Consider the following 17473-nt stretch of genomic DNA (forward strand, 5'->3'; position numbering starts at 1 on the left):
TGCGCATCTTGGGGGTTTTGGTACCGCCTACGCGCCTACTACATTGCCTACGCCTATGCCTATAGCCTACTACACACGTTCCCGCACTACTCACTTACACGGACACTTGTCCCCCTCACATCTACCCACAGTTATTTCCTATATACACAACTCTGTCTACGCCTACGTTTGTTACTTAAATCCGCATCTTTATGTCTCCTCTGATATATTTATTTCAAATTATATTACCCCTCATATGCATTTATGCTTACACGTCTGATTATAATTTTATTTATCTACTTATACTTCAACTGTCCCCTTCTATTCGTAATGTCCATATCTACTTAAATTGTCCGCATCTACTCCGTCTTTATCTACTTAACTCAGTGTCCTCATATATTTCCTCTGTCCACGTTATATTAATACTTCTACCCAGACTGCCTACTGCTCTACTCTATCCACTTGAGTGCACGTGCTCAGATCGACAATGGCGGTAATAACATCTCTATTATCTTACAACTACCCTAGTATATCATCTTAACATAATAAAGTAATGAAATGAAATTCAAACTCTTGTGTAAATCCAAAGCCATGAATATTTCAAGACGCTATGTCTCGAATAGATGCAGGTTTAAAGCATTTTTTCCATTATATTTTTTTTTATTATAACCCCGGGTCGATAAGTTGTGCGTAGAAAAATATTTGTAGCCTCCGCGATGCTATAGCTCATGATCCCCACTACCATCGATCCGTTCTCCTCACCAGCCTTCTATTTCGTTCTGTTCTGTGCAGTTATGCTGAGCAATATCGAGCAAGCACCCAGACAACCAGACATCAGTTGTAGTAGTAGTCGTCGTCTGCCGGATTAAACCTACGCCTATGGCTCCTTCCTCAGTGCCTTCGCACACGCCTACGTCTTTCTCCCACCATTTAACATTCGACCACTGTGGTGAGCTACTACTACCCTAGTTGTGCGTTCCCTCGTGTCTGTGGATCGGGTCACCGGGTGACGTAGCGCGTGGCATATCCGGACGAGGGTTGCACAAGGCTTTAAAACGCTTCACAAGAGAACCCGACCCTTTTTATACCTATTACATGGACAGCTCAGCGTTTCTCCACCCACCACTCAACCCTACACTACTGCAGCACGTGACCCATCCTCGTCATTTTCTCATACTCTCGTATTAGAGTTCTGCTGCACTCTTATCCTTATCCAATACGCTCGTCTTAGGTCGAGGAGAAATAATAAAAAAAACGTACTGTGCAGTTTTATCGAACGGATAACCCCTTGCTGGATAATCCGATCATCCTTTTTGTCACACGCCCTCAAGGATAACCCTATCAAACATAAAACTAGAACGGCTACGATACGATATATATGACAGTTAAGGCGAGGTTAAACTGGAACAAATTCTTCGAGTTATATTTCATTTTTTTTTTTTTAAACTTTATACTCTCTGCTTTACTTTGATAACTCTTTACTTGACTCGTGTTTGCTAAGAATAGTGAACGATGTAAAGACACATGACTTTGAAATAATATATATATTGAACAGACATCTGTCTTATGTTGCGCTAATATGAGCTCTGGAAAATTTATTAAGAAAAGTAACATAAGGTCGAGTAACTCCGACATGTGTATTTCTAATTCATGGACTTATATTAGAGACTGTTACAAAGGTTAAAAGAAATAGTTTTCAACTAAAAAAAGCGGGTAAATTTTACAAAGAGAATTCATTATTAGATGAAAAGATATGGTTATTATTATTGATGACATTAAGGTGGAAAAATATGAACAGTTTATAATTATTTATATTTGCTTACTAGGGACAATAACTTAAGACTCGATAAATATTGATATGTTTATAGGTTTGTTTATTTAAAACGTAAACTTGCACGATGGGACGAATAGTGTGTTCGAGTTAAAAATAAAAAGTAATAATAAATAAATAAAAAACCCGCGCCCCTTTATAGAATCGAAGCTCACACAGTAGAAACTGAAGAGAAAGAAACTAAATAAAGTATATCATATAAATAAAAATAATAATAATAATAATAATGAATAAAATAAACAGATTAAGCTTTTCCGTACCGATATATAAATGTGAAAACCTACAAATTGTTATGTTTTTCTACAGTAACATTTGTACCGACTTACAACAAATATTTGTACAATATTATAATAAAAATAAAGTTAAAAAAAGTTTAAATAAATAATATGTATACCTATACGACATAGGTACACCCAGATGCAATAACTTTTTTAAATGTTATTAAACAACGGAATATTTTTCATACGTCAGACGATAATCACGGGCCGGCTAGACGCCCCCGTGCACAACAATTTACATACCTTAACTAATTTCGTTTTGTGCCAACCAGATTATATTTTAGATTTGCGTTTCAGATAATAAAATGTGGTTTATACTCTTTCATCCAATAAATAATACAATAATAATACTACTAATATGTCGGGACAATATCCTTGCTATTTATCTACTTATACAATATCATAAACATGTTGATACAATACCCAAGCACGTCATCCTCAAAACAAAATAAAAAATGTATTATTATAATCCGTCATTTTTTATTTTTAAATAGAGTCATTTTAGATAAAACAGGAATCGTTTCTCGTTTTGTTGAAACAATTAAATTTATAAATATTTTTTAATTATTTAATATTGGAACTGTAAAAAATCGGGAGTGAATACGGATGTTATTATTTCAATCCGAATTTACTTTTCCTCGGAGTTCCGGAGTTTTAAAAAAAAATACTCCGCATAAGGAGTGAATAGGAATTTTTTTATGAGCGGAGTGACGCGGATTTTATTTAAATCCGCATTCACTCCGGTCCGGAGTTTTAATACTTACACGCAGATAAATTTTTAGTAAAAATTACCCATAAAATTTGATACTGTGGTAAATATCAAAATTTTTCCCATGCACATTGTGAAATATACTACTCGATAGCATGTAAATGAAGTGCAATTTCTACTAACAATACAGTAAAAATTTAGTTACTGGATAGATGTCCTTACAATACTAAATTTTATGGGTAATTTTTATTGAAAAATTCTCTGCGTGTAAATAAATTTATATTTAATAGAAACAACTGTTAATTAGAAACATAATTATTTCAATAAATAATTCATTCAGATATTAATAATTAAACTTAAATTATTATGTTTTTGATCTATAAAATGTTTTAGTAACTCACTAATTTATAATTTCATATATATAATACATAGTGAAGATATTAAATTATTGAATAGCTATAGTGACATAGTTTTTATGGGAATATTTGATATTTCGGTACAATATAAAATGTTGTCTCGTGGTATGATTGATGAAAATCATATGACAGTTTGCAACTCAGTGGAATTATATTTGTTTAAGTTTTATTATCAGCTGCTTATAATTTTTAAAAATCATTTCGCGCGAATATATGGACAGGGAGCTCGTAATTATTTCCGTACTCAATATAAATGTCAAAATATCAAAGACCTAAGCTCACTATGTATTAGTAATTTTTTTTATAATTAATATTTTCCGAAACTCCCCTTTGGAGTGAAATTCACCCCGAGGGAATTAAATAAATAAAAAATCATCCACTCTGCGTTTACTCCGAATTTACTCCGCAAATTTTGTACAGCGAAAGTTATCCATTAAGTTTGGAAAGTTACAATTATTATACTTGATTAAATTTTACTGCGATGGATAAAAAATTACCAGTAATGAGTAACGATACCTGTTTTAACCTAAAATATTTTGTTAATTATAAAATATAAATTTTTGTATCATGCACTTTGAATAAATCTTTAAAAAAATATTAATAACATTTTGTGTAGAAAAAAATGCTTTAAATTAACGTTGAGAAAAAAATGAAGTTAAAAAATGCGTAAACAGTTTTTGTTACAACTCTGGCTTTTAAATAGACGTTACTTAAAAAAAAAGTTTTTGTAAAAATGGATCATAATGTACTCACGAAATAAATTCAGACGTCAAACACTGATGTAGATAATTGACAATTACACGTTATTTTGTAGCTCGAAGAGAACAATAATAAAAGCAAAAACAAATAAAACAAGGGGAAAAGACAGCAAGCGAGCAAGGGAGGGAAATAATAAATGGAATAAAAAATAAAACAACAATAATGCTCGTCCCAAAGTACTATTACCACCCACACTGAACTCGCAAATTAATTTTCTTGAGGAAATAAATAATGTTTGTCTATGATGTTGAGGACAAAGTTAACACGAGTTATGTGATAAATAAAATAAAACATCAAGTTTTTATTGATGTCTTAGTGATATTGGACCAGACTTAATTGCAGATATTTCATCACTTTATTTAATAAAATGAAATAAATAACTTTGAAAGACTATATACATTTATCCGCAGCTTTATGGTCAACTGTGTCCTCAAAAATCATTGAACCATCATGATTATTATTATCTGTGAGCAAAAAATAAATAACATATTTTAATTTAATGTATAATAATTTATGTTTTTAATTTCTTAGATGAATTAATGCATATCATAGTTGTAAATTATCAATTTGTGAAATAAAACCTGCAAACTGTTTATGTTATTACTTAATTTTTTTATGCATCATATATATATTTTATTATTATTATCATTATTATTACTATTATTATTACTATTATTATTATTATTATTATTATTATTATTATTATTATTAAAACCTTGTAAACAAATTTTATCAATATTTATTTAAATAACAATCATCGCTTTGAAAAATAATAAAAAACTTTTTCATTAATTAAATTTAATTTTAAAGACACATGTAAATAAAAGTATATTTAATTTTATAAATCTTCATCTTTATCACAACTAATGAAAATAAATCAACAACTAAAATAATTAGGTGAGTATTAATAATTAGAATAAACCACCAACTTCCTAATTTAATTACCCGATGAAAATCCAGTCATTGATTCCATACTCCAACAAATTAAATTTCACAAAATAAATAAATCCAACTGTACACAATAATAAAAAATAAAAAAATTGAAGTCATTGACCTCTTAAATTCACCTGTTGGCAGATGTCATTGGCCCTAGGTCTGGAAGCAGGTGGCTGGGGCGCACTAGTGGAACGTAGTTCCAGTGGCAGCTTGAGCCCACTTTTACCCCATGGTTCGGGTGGATTTGCCGCTGGACTAGCGTCTTTAGCACGTCGATGCGGTGTCTGCTTAGCGACCTTTCCATCAGCCTGGCTGCTCGAGCGTCACGCATTGCTTCAGCACGCCGGCCAGCCAAATGACGACAAGCCCTTCACCTGTGAGCAGTGTGGGCAACGCTATCGCTACCGTTCGGCCTACGTAAAACATCGGGAGCAAAACCACCGAGCACGTTTGCCCGCCGACAAACTCTTCACATGTGACGTTTGCGGGATGCAATTCAGGTATCTCAAGTCTTTTAAGAAACACAGGTTGAACCATGCGTTGGAGCGACTTCAGCGTATCCCGGAGCATCATCGAGGCAGTATTTCTTCAATAACATCAACCGCCGCAGCTGAAAGAAGTGACCAGGTATCGAGTACTGGTGAACCAGTTCAGCCCGAAACGGGAAGTGATGTCGCGAGTTCTATGGACGACCGTGACGAACCGCGCGATAGTTTGGATAATAATCGAGATGGTGTTAATACTAAAGAAGAAGCTACATCCGAAACTGCTAGTGTTCAGGGGCAAGATGGTACTGAAACACCATCGCTGGCCAGCGGTACCCGCGGAAGAGGAGTCGAAGTCGATGCACCGGATGAAGGTAATGTTCATCAAACGACACAGGATGATGATCGTCATGAGTCTACTACTGAGCGAGTTATTGCGGAAATAGTACGAAATCATGATTCAGATAGACGTGAAAGACGTTTCGCTTGTCCATTCTGCGGTAAGTGTGTACGGTCTAAAGAAAATCTAAAGCTACATGTCCGTAAACACACGGGTGAACGACCGTTCGTTTGTCTGTTTTGTGGCAGGGCTTTTGGGGGTAAAAGCGATCTTACGCGACATCTGCGTATACATACGGGTGAACGACCTTATCATTGCGAAATGTGCGGCAAATGTTTTGCACGGGCTGATTATCTATCCAAGCATCTTACTACGCACATTCATCAACGCTAATTTTTTATTTTTTTTATTTTGTTAGAATTCGGTAGAAAGAGTTTTTCGGTGGGAAAGGCAGATGATCTTCCTTACAAGCTAATATACATATATATTTATACATATATTTGTTTAATATTTTTTTAGTTTCAAATTATCACCATTATTTTAAGATAAATTTTATTTTTTTCTACAATATTATTTTTAATTCGCGGTGTTGGAAAAAATTTAATTATTTTATTTGAAAATTTAAATCTATAAAAACGCAATACCATTTTAAATAAAGTGAAGATGAAACATTTTATTTGTTAAACAAAAAATAGTCGGTCATTTTTTTCAACACTGGGAATTAAAAAAGTCAATGGTGCTATTTTATTAAAAAAAATAATTTTTAAAAAAATTTTTAAGTAAAGCAGAGACTAAAGTTTTTTTTTAAAATAAAATGCCATCCTTTAAAAAATCCAGCCAGTGACCCACTACGATGTGTCAATTACCAAAGAAAACGGGCTATTAGCAAATATTCCTTCGAAAAAAATAAAGATCGCTAGTAAATTCCATAAGGACACTAAAATAAATAAATAAATTACTTAATAAGATTGATGATTGATAAGTATGTAATAAAGAAAGAAAAAAGTAAAAATAGACGCGTATGTATAATATATTAGACCGATAAAAAAGAATTTGTTATGACTAGTGAGACATAATTTGTGATAAGGACTGAATTACCAAAGAATGCGCGGGAAAGTTAAGAATTTTCAACCATGCTAACAAAATAATTAAATAATTAACCTATCTCTCGTTTTTTCGTTCCAGGGCGAATTTTATTCGTCATTTACGAGTGATATATATGTTATATATAACATGTATGAATATGTAATTAATAATTAATGATTAATAATTAATAATTGATAATGAGTTTAACTGAATGACAGGAAGAAAAAAAAATACTTGAAAATGTGTATCATAACACACAATAATAATAGTAATTATCATTATTGTTATTATTATAATGATAGTAATGTTAGTTATGTAACAAATAAGTGATGCGAAATGCCAATAATCGTGAGCGATAATTTTCTCACACAAGTTCCATAAATAACGAGGTCGTTTAAACGCGATGCTATGCGTTTTAAAAATGTATGCGGCTCTAAAAGAAATGAAAAAAAATAAAAACATAAAATAAAAAAGTCGTGGACAACAGATGCGACGACGTGTGCATGAAACGGACGGACGCTCGGGTTTAATAGATTTAAATAAATAAAATAAACGAGTTAATATTTAAATAAACATACAGCCAAATAAAAATAAACTTTTAAATGATATAATTTAACGAAGTAATAATTAATTGATCCGACGCGTCCTTCCACAGACAGCGTGCCGGTGCCTTTGAATTCAAAAATTCTTTTACGTGGATAGCAATAATTATTTTACTTCTCATCTTTGACAACTTGGTAACAAAGACATTAAGTAAAATATACGTTAATGTCATTCAATAAAACCAACGAGAATATGAAAATGGAGTACGCAGATGAGAATGAAAAACAATTAGTAAGAACATTTGCTGAGTAATTAAAAAAAAAAAAGAAGCCACGTTAAAAGAATGAAATAAAAGATTTGAAGTTTTAAATTGAGACGAATAGATAAAAATAACAAATGGTGATTTTAAAATTTTGTGTATATAGTAAATGTAATTTGTGTATGTACAAGCTCATTTAAACGGCTTTAATTTGTCCATTAACTCTGTCCATACATTGTAATTATAAATTCACCGGAAGTAATTAGTAATAGATATGAGGCAATCGATTCATCTTTATTATGTTAATATCTTATATTGCATTATATTTATTATATATTTATATAAATATTATATATTATTGTGTTTTTAATTGAAAACTAAAGGGCAATTATTTGATTATGTAATTTAAATATTTTAGTCGATTACGCACAAATGTTTATTCACAAAAAAAATAAATAATAAGAAAAATAATAATAAATAATTAAAAACGAGAGGAAATAGTCGAAGTATTTTAAAATATATAAATTATTGTCATATTTAATCCATTAATATATACAATCATTTAAGTAATCAGACGAAAGTAATGTACAATCATATAAAAAAAATAAAATAAAGAGAAATAAAATTTATTTAGTCCACATGTATAATAACCTCAGCTATGTCCATCTCGTTTTGTTCAAGTGCCAAAGTGTTATGAATTAAGCATTATTAATTAAAAAATAATATTTATAGCAAAATAAATGAAAATGAACAAACATATAATAGAAAAAAAAAAATATAATGTTATTATTTGAAAATGTGTCAAAGCAACAAAATAAATAATTAAAATCACGGATTATTTCTGTGTAAAATTGTGGAGTATAATTATTAAGGCCTAGAATTATTATTATTATGTATGATGAATTATTTGCCTCATATCTTTAAATTAATTATATTTAAATAACCGGTGAACAAAGTTGATTGAAGGTGCTAATTACCTATTCAGGCCTGATCGTAATCAAGCTGAGTCTCATGCCAACGAAAAGTAACAAACGTTATAATGATCTCGGTCATGCCAGAACGATTAAAAAAGTAATTATTAAATTATTAATTAGTAATATAAATAAATACCCACACGTATATATCTATATAGGTATATAATTATGTTTACCCGGGTCAAAATATCTAGCCTCAATCCAGCCTCACTGAGTAAAGAAAGCATTTTGAGCCTCAAATGATTCTCAAAGATCCTCAAGAAGCCTCGATGAGCCTCAAATGAACCTACTACTCGATCATGTAATTTAAATTCGATTAGCATTAATTGAGGCTCTATGATCACCGTTTTAGGCTCATTGAAACACTTTGAGCATTAATTGAGGCTCATTGATGTTTTTTGAACATCATTTAAGGCTCAAAATGCTTTTTTTACTCAGTGAGACTGGATTGAGTTTCGATGAGGCGAGATTGAGGGCAGATATTTTGACCCAAGTATACATCTACACTGAGAGAAAAATTTACTCATTTGATTCATTGATTTATTAATGTTTGATAAATCATCTGTGTTAAATATTCGACTATATTAATTAAATACCAGTTTACATATATTAAATATTGATCTTTTACATCGACTAAACAGTAAGTTGATATTAACATTCGATAAGCCGATGATCACTACTTAGAATAAGTTTATTAATAATTGATGAACTCGTATTAACTATTGATACGTGAGATTTAGGAAGTATTCATTAGTGTGGTGGCATTGTATCCTCTGGCCTATAACATACTGCCTGAGAGACGTGCTACGGTTAATAAATTGTTTGCTTACTTGTTCAAATAATTTAAAATAAAAAAATGAAGTGTTATGGAATAACTATTAAAGAAGTGGGATTTTTACTAAAATTATTTCCAAATTTGATATTTGTGTCCATATTTAATAGTATGTTATTAGATATGCCTTTTTTTTATGTAATGTTGTTCAGATTAGTTTTGTACCTTCACAAACATTTGTTTTATAAATAAATAATTTTACTCTACGTAAGATTCTTTAGCGCGCTCAGCCGCGGTGGCTTATATTTAATAGTATTTGATAAACCGTTGGTTAATAGAGTTGATAAACTGTTTATTAATAATTCATAAACACGTTTACTAATATTTAATAAACCGTTTGCTAATATTTGATAATGGTTTACTTGGGAACAATCTAAGTAAGCCGTTGATCAAATATTAATAAATAATATTTCACAGGAAATTTTTGGACACCAAATTTTTTATGTAATGATTATTTTATTATTTTTGTACAACGTTTCATTCCTTTCGAAACTTTGTCAAGAATTCAATAAGCTAATCATTAAATTTTGACATTTAATGATTAGCTCATTGAGTAGATGATAAAATTCCGAAAGAGACTAAACGTCTTACAAAAATAATAAAATAATTATTATGTAACAAATTTGGTGTCCGAAAATTTCCTATGAAATATTATTAGCTAACGAAGATGGACATGAACCGATGAAATTTTATAAATATCTGATAAATTCTTCTCTCAGTGTATGTGTGTGTATTTAAAGTGAATACAAAAAATAATAAAACCAAAGAAATCGTGCTAGAACCGAGAAAACGTATGTTCTGTTTCCCTCCAAATTCGAGACCGGCTGGCTGCGTTCTAATTGGCCAAATATTTAATATGTAATTCGTAATTTATTATAATTAAGGTTAATATTTATTGAATATTACTCGTATTAATTATATATTAAACTCTCGTTGACGATGGGTTATGCATGAAATTTTAAATATTTATGCATGAGTGAAATAATCAATACAACGTTTTCTGTTTCCAACGATTCATTACTCTCATTATATAAAAAAAAATCCATAGCGCCTGGAATTTAATTAATTCACATTGTTTTATGGATAATTAAATTCATCTGAAAATATATCAATTGAAGTTATTTGAAATCTGTTCATGCTTTGCGTTAATTAAATTAACAAAAAACTTTACCAAAGCTTATAACAAAAAATCTATGCTAAAAGTGAATAGAATCGTGTCATTAATAATTTAAAAGTTATTAAATATTTAAATGCATACATTTTAAAAATTATATGACACTCGAATTTCATTGATTCAAGTTCAAATTATAAAATATTCAATTAAAATTTTACCACTTTGGCAGTAACTGATTGAAAGCATTGAATTAATGATTAATTTTTTAAATTATAATTATAGATAGATGAATATTACGAGCTTATACACTACTGTGTTACGGCAGTAAAATATAAGCTAATTTCCAAACCACAATGAATAAATAGATTAAACAAATAATTGAATCTCGAACAAAACCAACGAAATTCCGTACAACGACATACATTTTTGAATTATCATATATTCAAAGTTATATTTAATTACATTAATAAAACAACGATTATGACAGCAAACAGCAGTTATGAGTGCGCAATAAAATTAATAACACAATTAATAATAATTATTTAAAAATATATAAATATATAAAAACAGATCGTAAATAATCCAGGCGCTACGGACTGAAAATAATTCAAAACCACGGCTATTATTTACAGCAACCCAACACCAATTAACACTCATATATATATATGTTCCTATATTTATACTGTTTAAATATATATTACGTATTGTGTGAATATTAAATAATTTCAAATTTTTACCCAAAAAAAAGAAAAAAGAAAAAAAAAAAGTTGTCGTATATCTAGAGTTAGTAAATTGTCGAGTTACATTTTAGAAAAGTGAGGAAAAGTCACTCGTGAGTCAGAAAAAAAATTAATAAGGCTCATAGACATCGACGCGAATGGAAGATGTAGTAATAAAAAAAAAAAAAAAAATTAAAAAAAAGAATAGAAGGAAGAAACGATTTAGAAGAATGATTTATAATATGTAAGCAGGTCGCGCGTGGCGGAGGCAAGGGTCTTCCTATATTGACTGAACGATCAGATGTGATATACGTGTAAGAAATATTATTAACTAATTATTTAATATAATAATCGTGTATATTTAACTTAATCAATAATTTTATTAATATTATATTATAATTAATGAGTTATACAAACATTATATCTATACATTTGTGTAATAATTATTGAGGAAAAAAACTAGATAGGCCAATATACAACGTTTTTAAATCGTTTATCGATCTTCCGAGGATATAGCTAATTAAAAAAAAAGTTATTAGATAGAAAGATTTGAAGGACTCATGATTGAATGCTCTCGACTGAAAGGGACCGTGCGAATTTTATAATCATAAATATTTAAAGAAAAATTATCAGATATAATTAGTAAATTTGGAGTGATGTAATTTTGAGTTCTAACGGAGTGATTTTTTTGAAATTTTTTAAGAAGTCGGTTATCAAGTTTTATGAAATTTTTGTCATGCTCTTTTTCATTTTTTAAAATAAAGAAAATAAAATGATACTTTGATTTTTTTCATGGGCATTATGGTATAAAATCGTAGTATAATGTAATTTTACCACAAATATTTCATTTTTGAATTTTTTATTGTGATAATATTGATTAATTCTGTTAAAATTAATTAAATTTTCATCAGTGTCAATTTTTATATTTTTACTAGCTCATTATTATTTATCAGTTAGAAAATTTGAAATTTAAATTCAAAAAATTAATCGGTTAAATTCTTAAGTTTTTTAATTCAGTAAAAAAATGGTGGTAATTTTTCAAAGTATCTTTTGCCGTATTCTTGGCTAAAAAATTCAAGTCATCAACTCGTTACTGATACTTTTGAATTAAAAGTTATTCTCAGCAATCTAATAATATATTTTTTTCAACAACATTAATACAACAGCTAACATATATCCAATATTCAATACTTATAATTATATCTGATTTTTTTTTCATGGGATTTCATGACTATATTTTAAATACATGATCGGTTTTTAAAAACTGCTGATTAACAATAATAACTAATAAACCATATGTGAAAAATACGTACAAAAAATATTACCTCTATAAACAAAAAAATAAAAAAAATATAAATATATTATTAAATAATTATTTATTATGCTATAGTTTACTCTCAAGCGCTTCCTTTATTTAAATTATCATTATTTATGTTATTATTATTGTTATACTGTAAAAAATTAACGGAGTGAATGCGGAGTAAACCCGGAACGGATGACTTTATTTATTTAATTCCCTCGGAGAGGAATTTTACTCCGAAGGGGAGTTTAATTTAATAATGAAACTCCGCTTTGAAGTAGAATTGACTCCTAAAAGATGTTTATTTTAATATCAAAACTTCGGAGTGACTCGGAGTGAATGCAGATTGGAATCAAATTCAGATCAGTCCGAAATCACTCAGCTGAAAAAACAAACTCTCTATTTACTCCGTATGCAAGAGGGGGAGGAAGAGGGGGGGGGGGTAAACTCTGAAACTCCGAATAAAGGAGTGAATTCAAACTGAAATAAAATCCTTAATCACTCCGAATTTTTTACAGTGTATTCTTATATGAAATATAAAGGATGATTAATTAATAGAGAAAGATTTAGTGTCAAATATATGAGGTGCCAATTATTGTATTATTTAAAAATAATTAATTAAACTCGCTATGTCCCTGGCAAAAAAATAAAAAGTTAAATACACCAGCAATATTTAACGTCATTAATAGTAATGAAAATCCAACTAATGGCAGAAGTAGTACGAGATTAGTTTTGTGCAATAACAGTTTGCTCAATCCTCGGTCTCCATCAACCAGTAGTCAGCTCGGTGCGATGAGAGCGACTTTTAGATAATATTTAAAATAGTTAATTAAATTTTTAGATTAAAAACCACTACAGCCCATATTAATAAATTAGTACTTATGTAGTCGTAGTTGTCTTAAAAAAAAATAAATAAACTATTCCCAAACTAATGTAGATCCAATATAAAATTGACCTTTTTTCAATTATTCTCGCGTCTCGGTGTCCTTGATGTTTAATCCTAATTCTTAATAGTATAGTATATAGATAAATTAAATTGAAAGAAATTTGTAGTCGAATTTGTCTCTAGAACTAATGTATTTAATAAATTTTTATATTTAATATAATTGCAAATAAATAACAGATTTTTTATTATAAAAATAAACATTTCATTGAATTTAATGTAAATACATTTTTTTATGCCAATCAACTCCTTTTTTAATGATAATTTATTATAAATTAGTTAATAAATTTATTTATTTATTAAGATTACGAGGAATAAAAATAAATTTTGCAATTATATTAAAATATAAAAATTATTTATGACGTGCTATCATCGTTTTCATCGTACCTCTGTAAGAGATATATATATAAATATAAATATATAATTATTATTCATATATGGCACAATTAATAAGTAATAAATAATGTAACATTAATATAAAATGCATTGACAAGATGTCAAATGCGACAAAAAAAAAATTAAAAAATGTAAAAAACCAAAAAAAAAAAAAGTCGATTTTGCAAATCGCAAAATGCTCATGCATTATAAAAACATAATAAATGTTAGAAATATTTTTTAACTTGTACTAAATGTGATAATTGATGAATTGACAATGAGCAATCTAACTGTAATATAAATATTATTTATAAATTATTACCATAATAATAATAATAATAATTATACATATATAAATATATGAGTATAAAATAATAATAATTGATGTCCGTCGTAGAAGTGACAGATTTTTTTTCCATAGTACGTGTTAGCTGTACGTGTATTTAAATTTATAAGTGAGCACAGTTAAGTTTTAAGATAAAAAAAAAAATAATAAAGTCATACACCGTCACAATTCTGTCCACAATTCGTCCAATGACGCGAGGTGACGAAGGTAAATTTATAATCTAATTATCATTCGTCCTTCGTTTTATAGTTTACACAAATAAATGTTTTATAATTAAAAATAAATAACAAGAATTTGCAGTTTTTAGATGAAAGTAAATGAAATAAAAATAATGAAACTGATTAATGACTAAATATTTATATTAATTACTACAGTACTTGCTCTTTCAATTTAAATATTGGTACAAAATGTCATTTTAAATCCGATCCGATTTCTCTCATAGTTTTATGGATATTTAATCGACCAAACAAATAATTGACCGATAAAATAAAAAACTAAATACTTGTAATAAGAGAGAACGAAAAAATATACACCTCGCGCCAATGGTGTGTGTAAATGATTAAATGAAAATAAAATAATTATTATTATATAAATTATATATATACATGAATTATAAATATATAAATAAAATAATGATGAAAAAAAAAATTATATATATTATATATACATAATGAATATAAATATTAAAATACCGCTACACTATATACACAATATAACCAGTTGTTGTCTACAATATAATGTTATTTTTCTAATTCATATTCAATTGTTATTGTTGAGGACGAACACATCGAATTTTAGACGAGGAATGTGTATGTGTATGTATTTTTAGTTACTTTCTTTTTTTTTTAATTAGGATAATTGTAATTATGCACCGACTTTTAAATCCAATAGCATCACATAACAATAATTATTATTATTATTTTATTATATATTTATATGATCCTGAAGTTAGCAGACAATTAACAATTTTTGAATTTCTTTTTTCACCAAATGAATGACAAAAAAAAAAAAAAAAATATGGACATGTAGAAAATTGAAAATACTAGAAGTGCAATTATTTAAAATACTTTTTTTTTTTTATAATTTATCGTTTTGAAAAAAATCCAAAAATTATCAGACGTCAGCCAACTTCAGTATCATTATATTTATTTCAATTAAAACAAAGTGCTATAATTTTTCTACACAGAAAAAAAGACTTTTTTGGCGCAAAAAATTTTGACTCGCCCCGAGAAAATTTTTTCCTTTTTTAAAAAATTTTTTGCATTATAAATTGAAAGCAAAAATTTTTTGGGATGAGAAAAAATTTTCTTGGAGCAACAAAAATTTTTTTGACACGAGAAGGAAATTTTTGTCTTCTTCATAATGGAAAATATCTTTTGCGCCAAGAAAACCTTTTTTTCTGTGTACAATCACGTCAATATTTATTACCTAAATTGATTTTAATTGATATCTAAAATTTTAACCAGCCATACTAAATAATTAAAACGTTAATTAATTATCAATATGCTTAAGAATTTATGCAAATTATATTTTAAACTCCTAATTGCGTTTAATTCATTTTCACAACTATAAGTTCGTTCATTTTTAATTCAATATTGATGACTAAAAATTAACAAAAAAAGTTTTGAATAGAAAAAAATTAATTATTTAAATTCAAGTCTAGACTAAAAGTTAATTTTTAATTTATCAATTTTAATCAATAATTTATTACATTATTTCCAAGTATTGATCGCTTACGTTTTTTTACCGATCGTATATCTAAATTATTAAAAACATTGCGACTGCTTATTGTCAGTTTGTACAGGAAATTTTTTATTTGCCCCAAGAAATTTTTTTCTTTATAAATTAAACTCAAAAATTTTCTTGGAGCCAGAAAAAATTTTTTGAAGTGAGAAAAAAATTCTTACGCCAAGAAATTGTTTCTAGTGCTTAGAAAATTTTTATCTTCAATTCATAATTTAAATATTTCTGGCGCCAAAAAAAATTTTTTTTTCTGTGTGGCTACAAAATTAATTATTTATTTTTTTAGCAAAATATCGACGCTAAAAGTTGATTTTAAAAAAACAATCGTTTCAATAATTAATTTAATTAAAAATTAAATGAATCAGTCCCTTATAATGAGACAATTATCATATAATTACTAAAAATAATTAAAGTAATTAATTTTTGTTGCCACAAAAATACTCAATAATTTATTTAATTAACAGCTGAACAATTAGTAATTAATACGATTGGTAAAAAAAATATCAGCAACCAAAACCTTTCCATCGAAAGTACTAAATAAATTAAAAAAGTAATAATTGGCCACATTAAAATTATTTCGAATCGATATATTGATTCCAGATCTCATTCGTCCTGTCATTTATTATTTTAAGTAATTTAATAACCTATAGCATATTTGTATGAAAATTATAAATAAATTATATATTTATCTGTATAATAATATTAATTATTATAATTAAAATAATTTATTTAATTTAAGAAGAATGTTAATCACGAGAGGATAATTGAAAAGATGACATAAACACGCAACTAAAATATAAATAAATATAAAATACTGCTAAAGTAATATATAAAAAAAAAAAAAAATACTTGCAAGCGTGCATCCAGGCAATTTTAATGAGCAATACACACCACTGGTTATCGACAATGCGGCGAACACGTATTGTATTTTTTGTAAGGCCTATATTTTGCCAGATTGTGATAATCGAGTTCGCAACATCGTCATTAAACCATCTCCAGTACAGCTCACAAGTTAAATTTTGCCATTTTTATTTTTAAATTAATTAAAATAATAACTGATATTCGGATTATTTTAAATCAATAATTAAAAAACAGCCAAAGCTCATTTTTTTTATTATTAAAACATGTAGTCAATTCTCAAAGCATATGTAATATTGTTATTGCTTTGGGAATTTTAAGAAAAAAAAATGTAAATTCGTATGGATAAGTGCAGATATCGATAACTTGAAAAAAATAAAATAAAATAAAGGAGCAGTTTCGGAACATGACGATATAAGTATAAAATTATACTCGATCATTTTTAATATTATTAATAAATAAATAAATAAATATTCTATTAACGCCGAAGATAATTTAACTTACAAGTGTAGTAGCATTAAATACTACACTGTTAATTAATAAAAAAAATCGTAGCAAATTATAAAATATAAATTGTTACAATTTATTTAATAACTTATGTCAGTGTCATGAAAAGAATTAAAATTAAGCGACTAAGCTCCTCGGTGT

The 17473-nt window shown here is 27.8% G+C and overlaps 2 protein-coding genes across 6 annotated transcripts in view; one reads left to right on the top strand and one right to left on the bottom strand.

Annotated features, from left to right (window-relative positions):
• The window catches only part of LOC130668430 (zinc finger protein 628-like), a 56709-nt gene extending 39335 nt beyond the window's left edge, over positions 1-17374 (top strand). For all 4 annotated transcript variants that reach the window (XM_057470723.1, XM_057470720.1, XM_057470721.1 and 1 more), the window contains exon 4: positions 5050-17374. In XM_057470723.1, the coding sequence (XP_057326706.1) occupies positions 5050-6126 (1077 nt within the window). In that variant the 3' untranslated portion in view covers positions 6127-17374. The remainder of the gene's footprint in view (positions 1-5049) is intronic.
• LOC130668432 (ras association domain-containing protein 4) overlaps positions 1-17473 on the bottom strand; it is a 208646-nt gene that overhangs the window by 180144 nt on the left and 11029 nt on the right. The gene's annotated exons all lie outside the window — the stretch shown is intronic.

Source organism: Microplitis mediator, chromosome 5, assembly GCF_029852145.1.
Source record: "Microplitis mediator isolate UGA2020A chromosome 5, iyMicMedi2.1, whole genome shotgun sequence".
NCBI classification, from domain to species: Eukaryota; Metazoa; Arthropoda; class Insecta; order Hymenoptera; family Braconidae; genus Microplitis; species Microplitis mediator.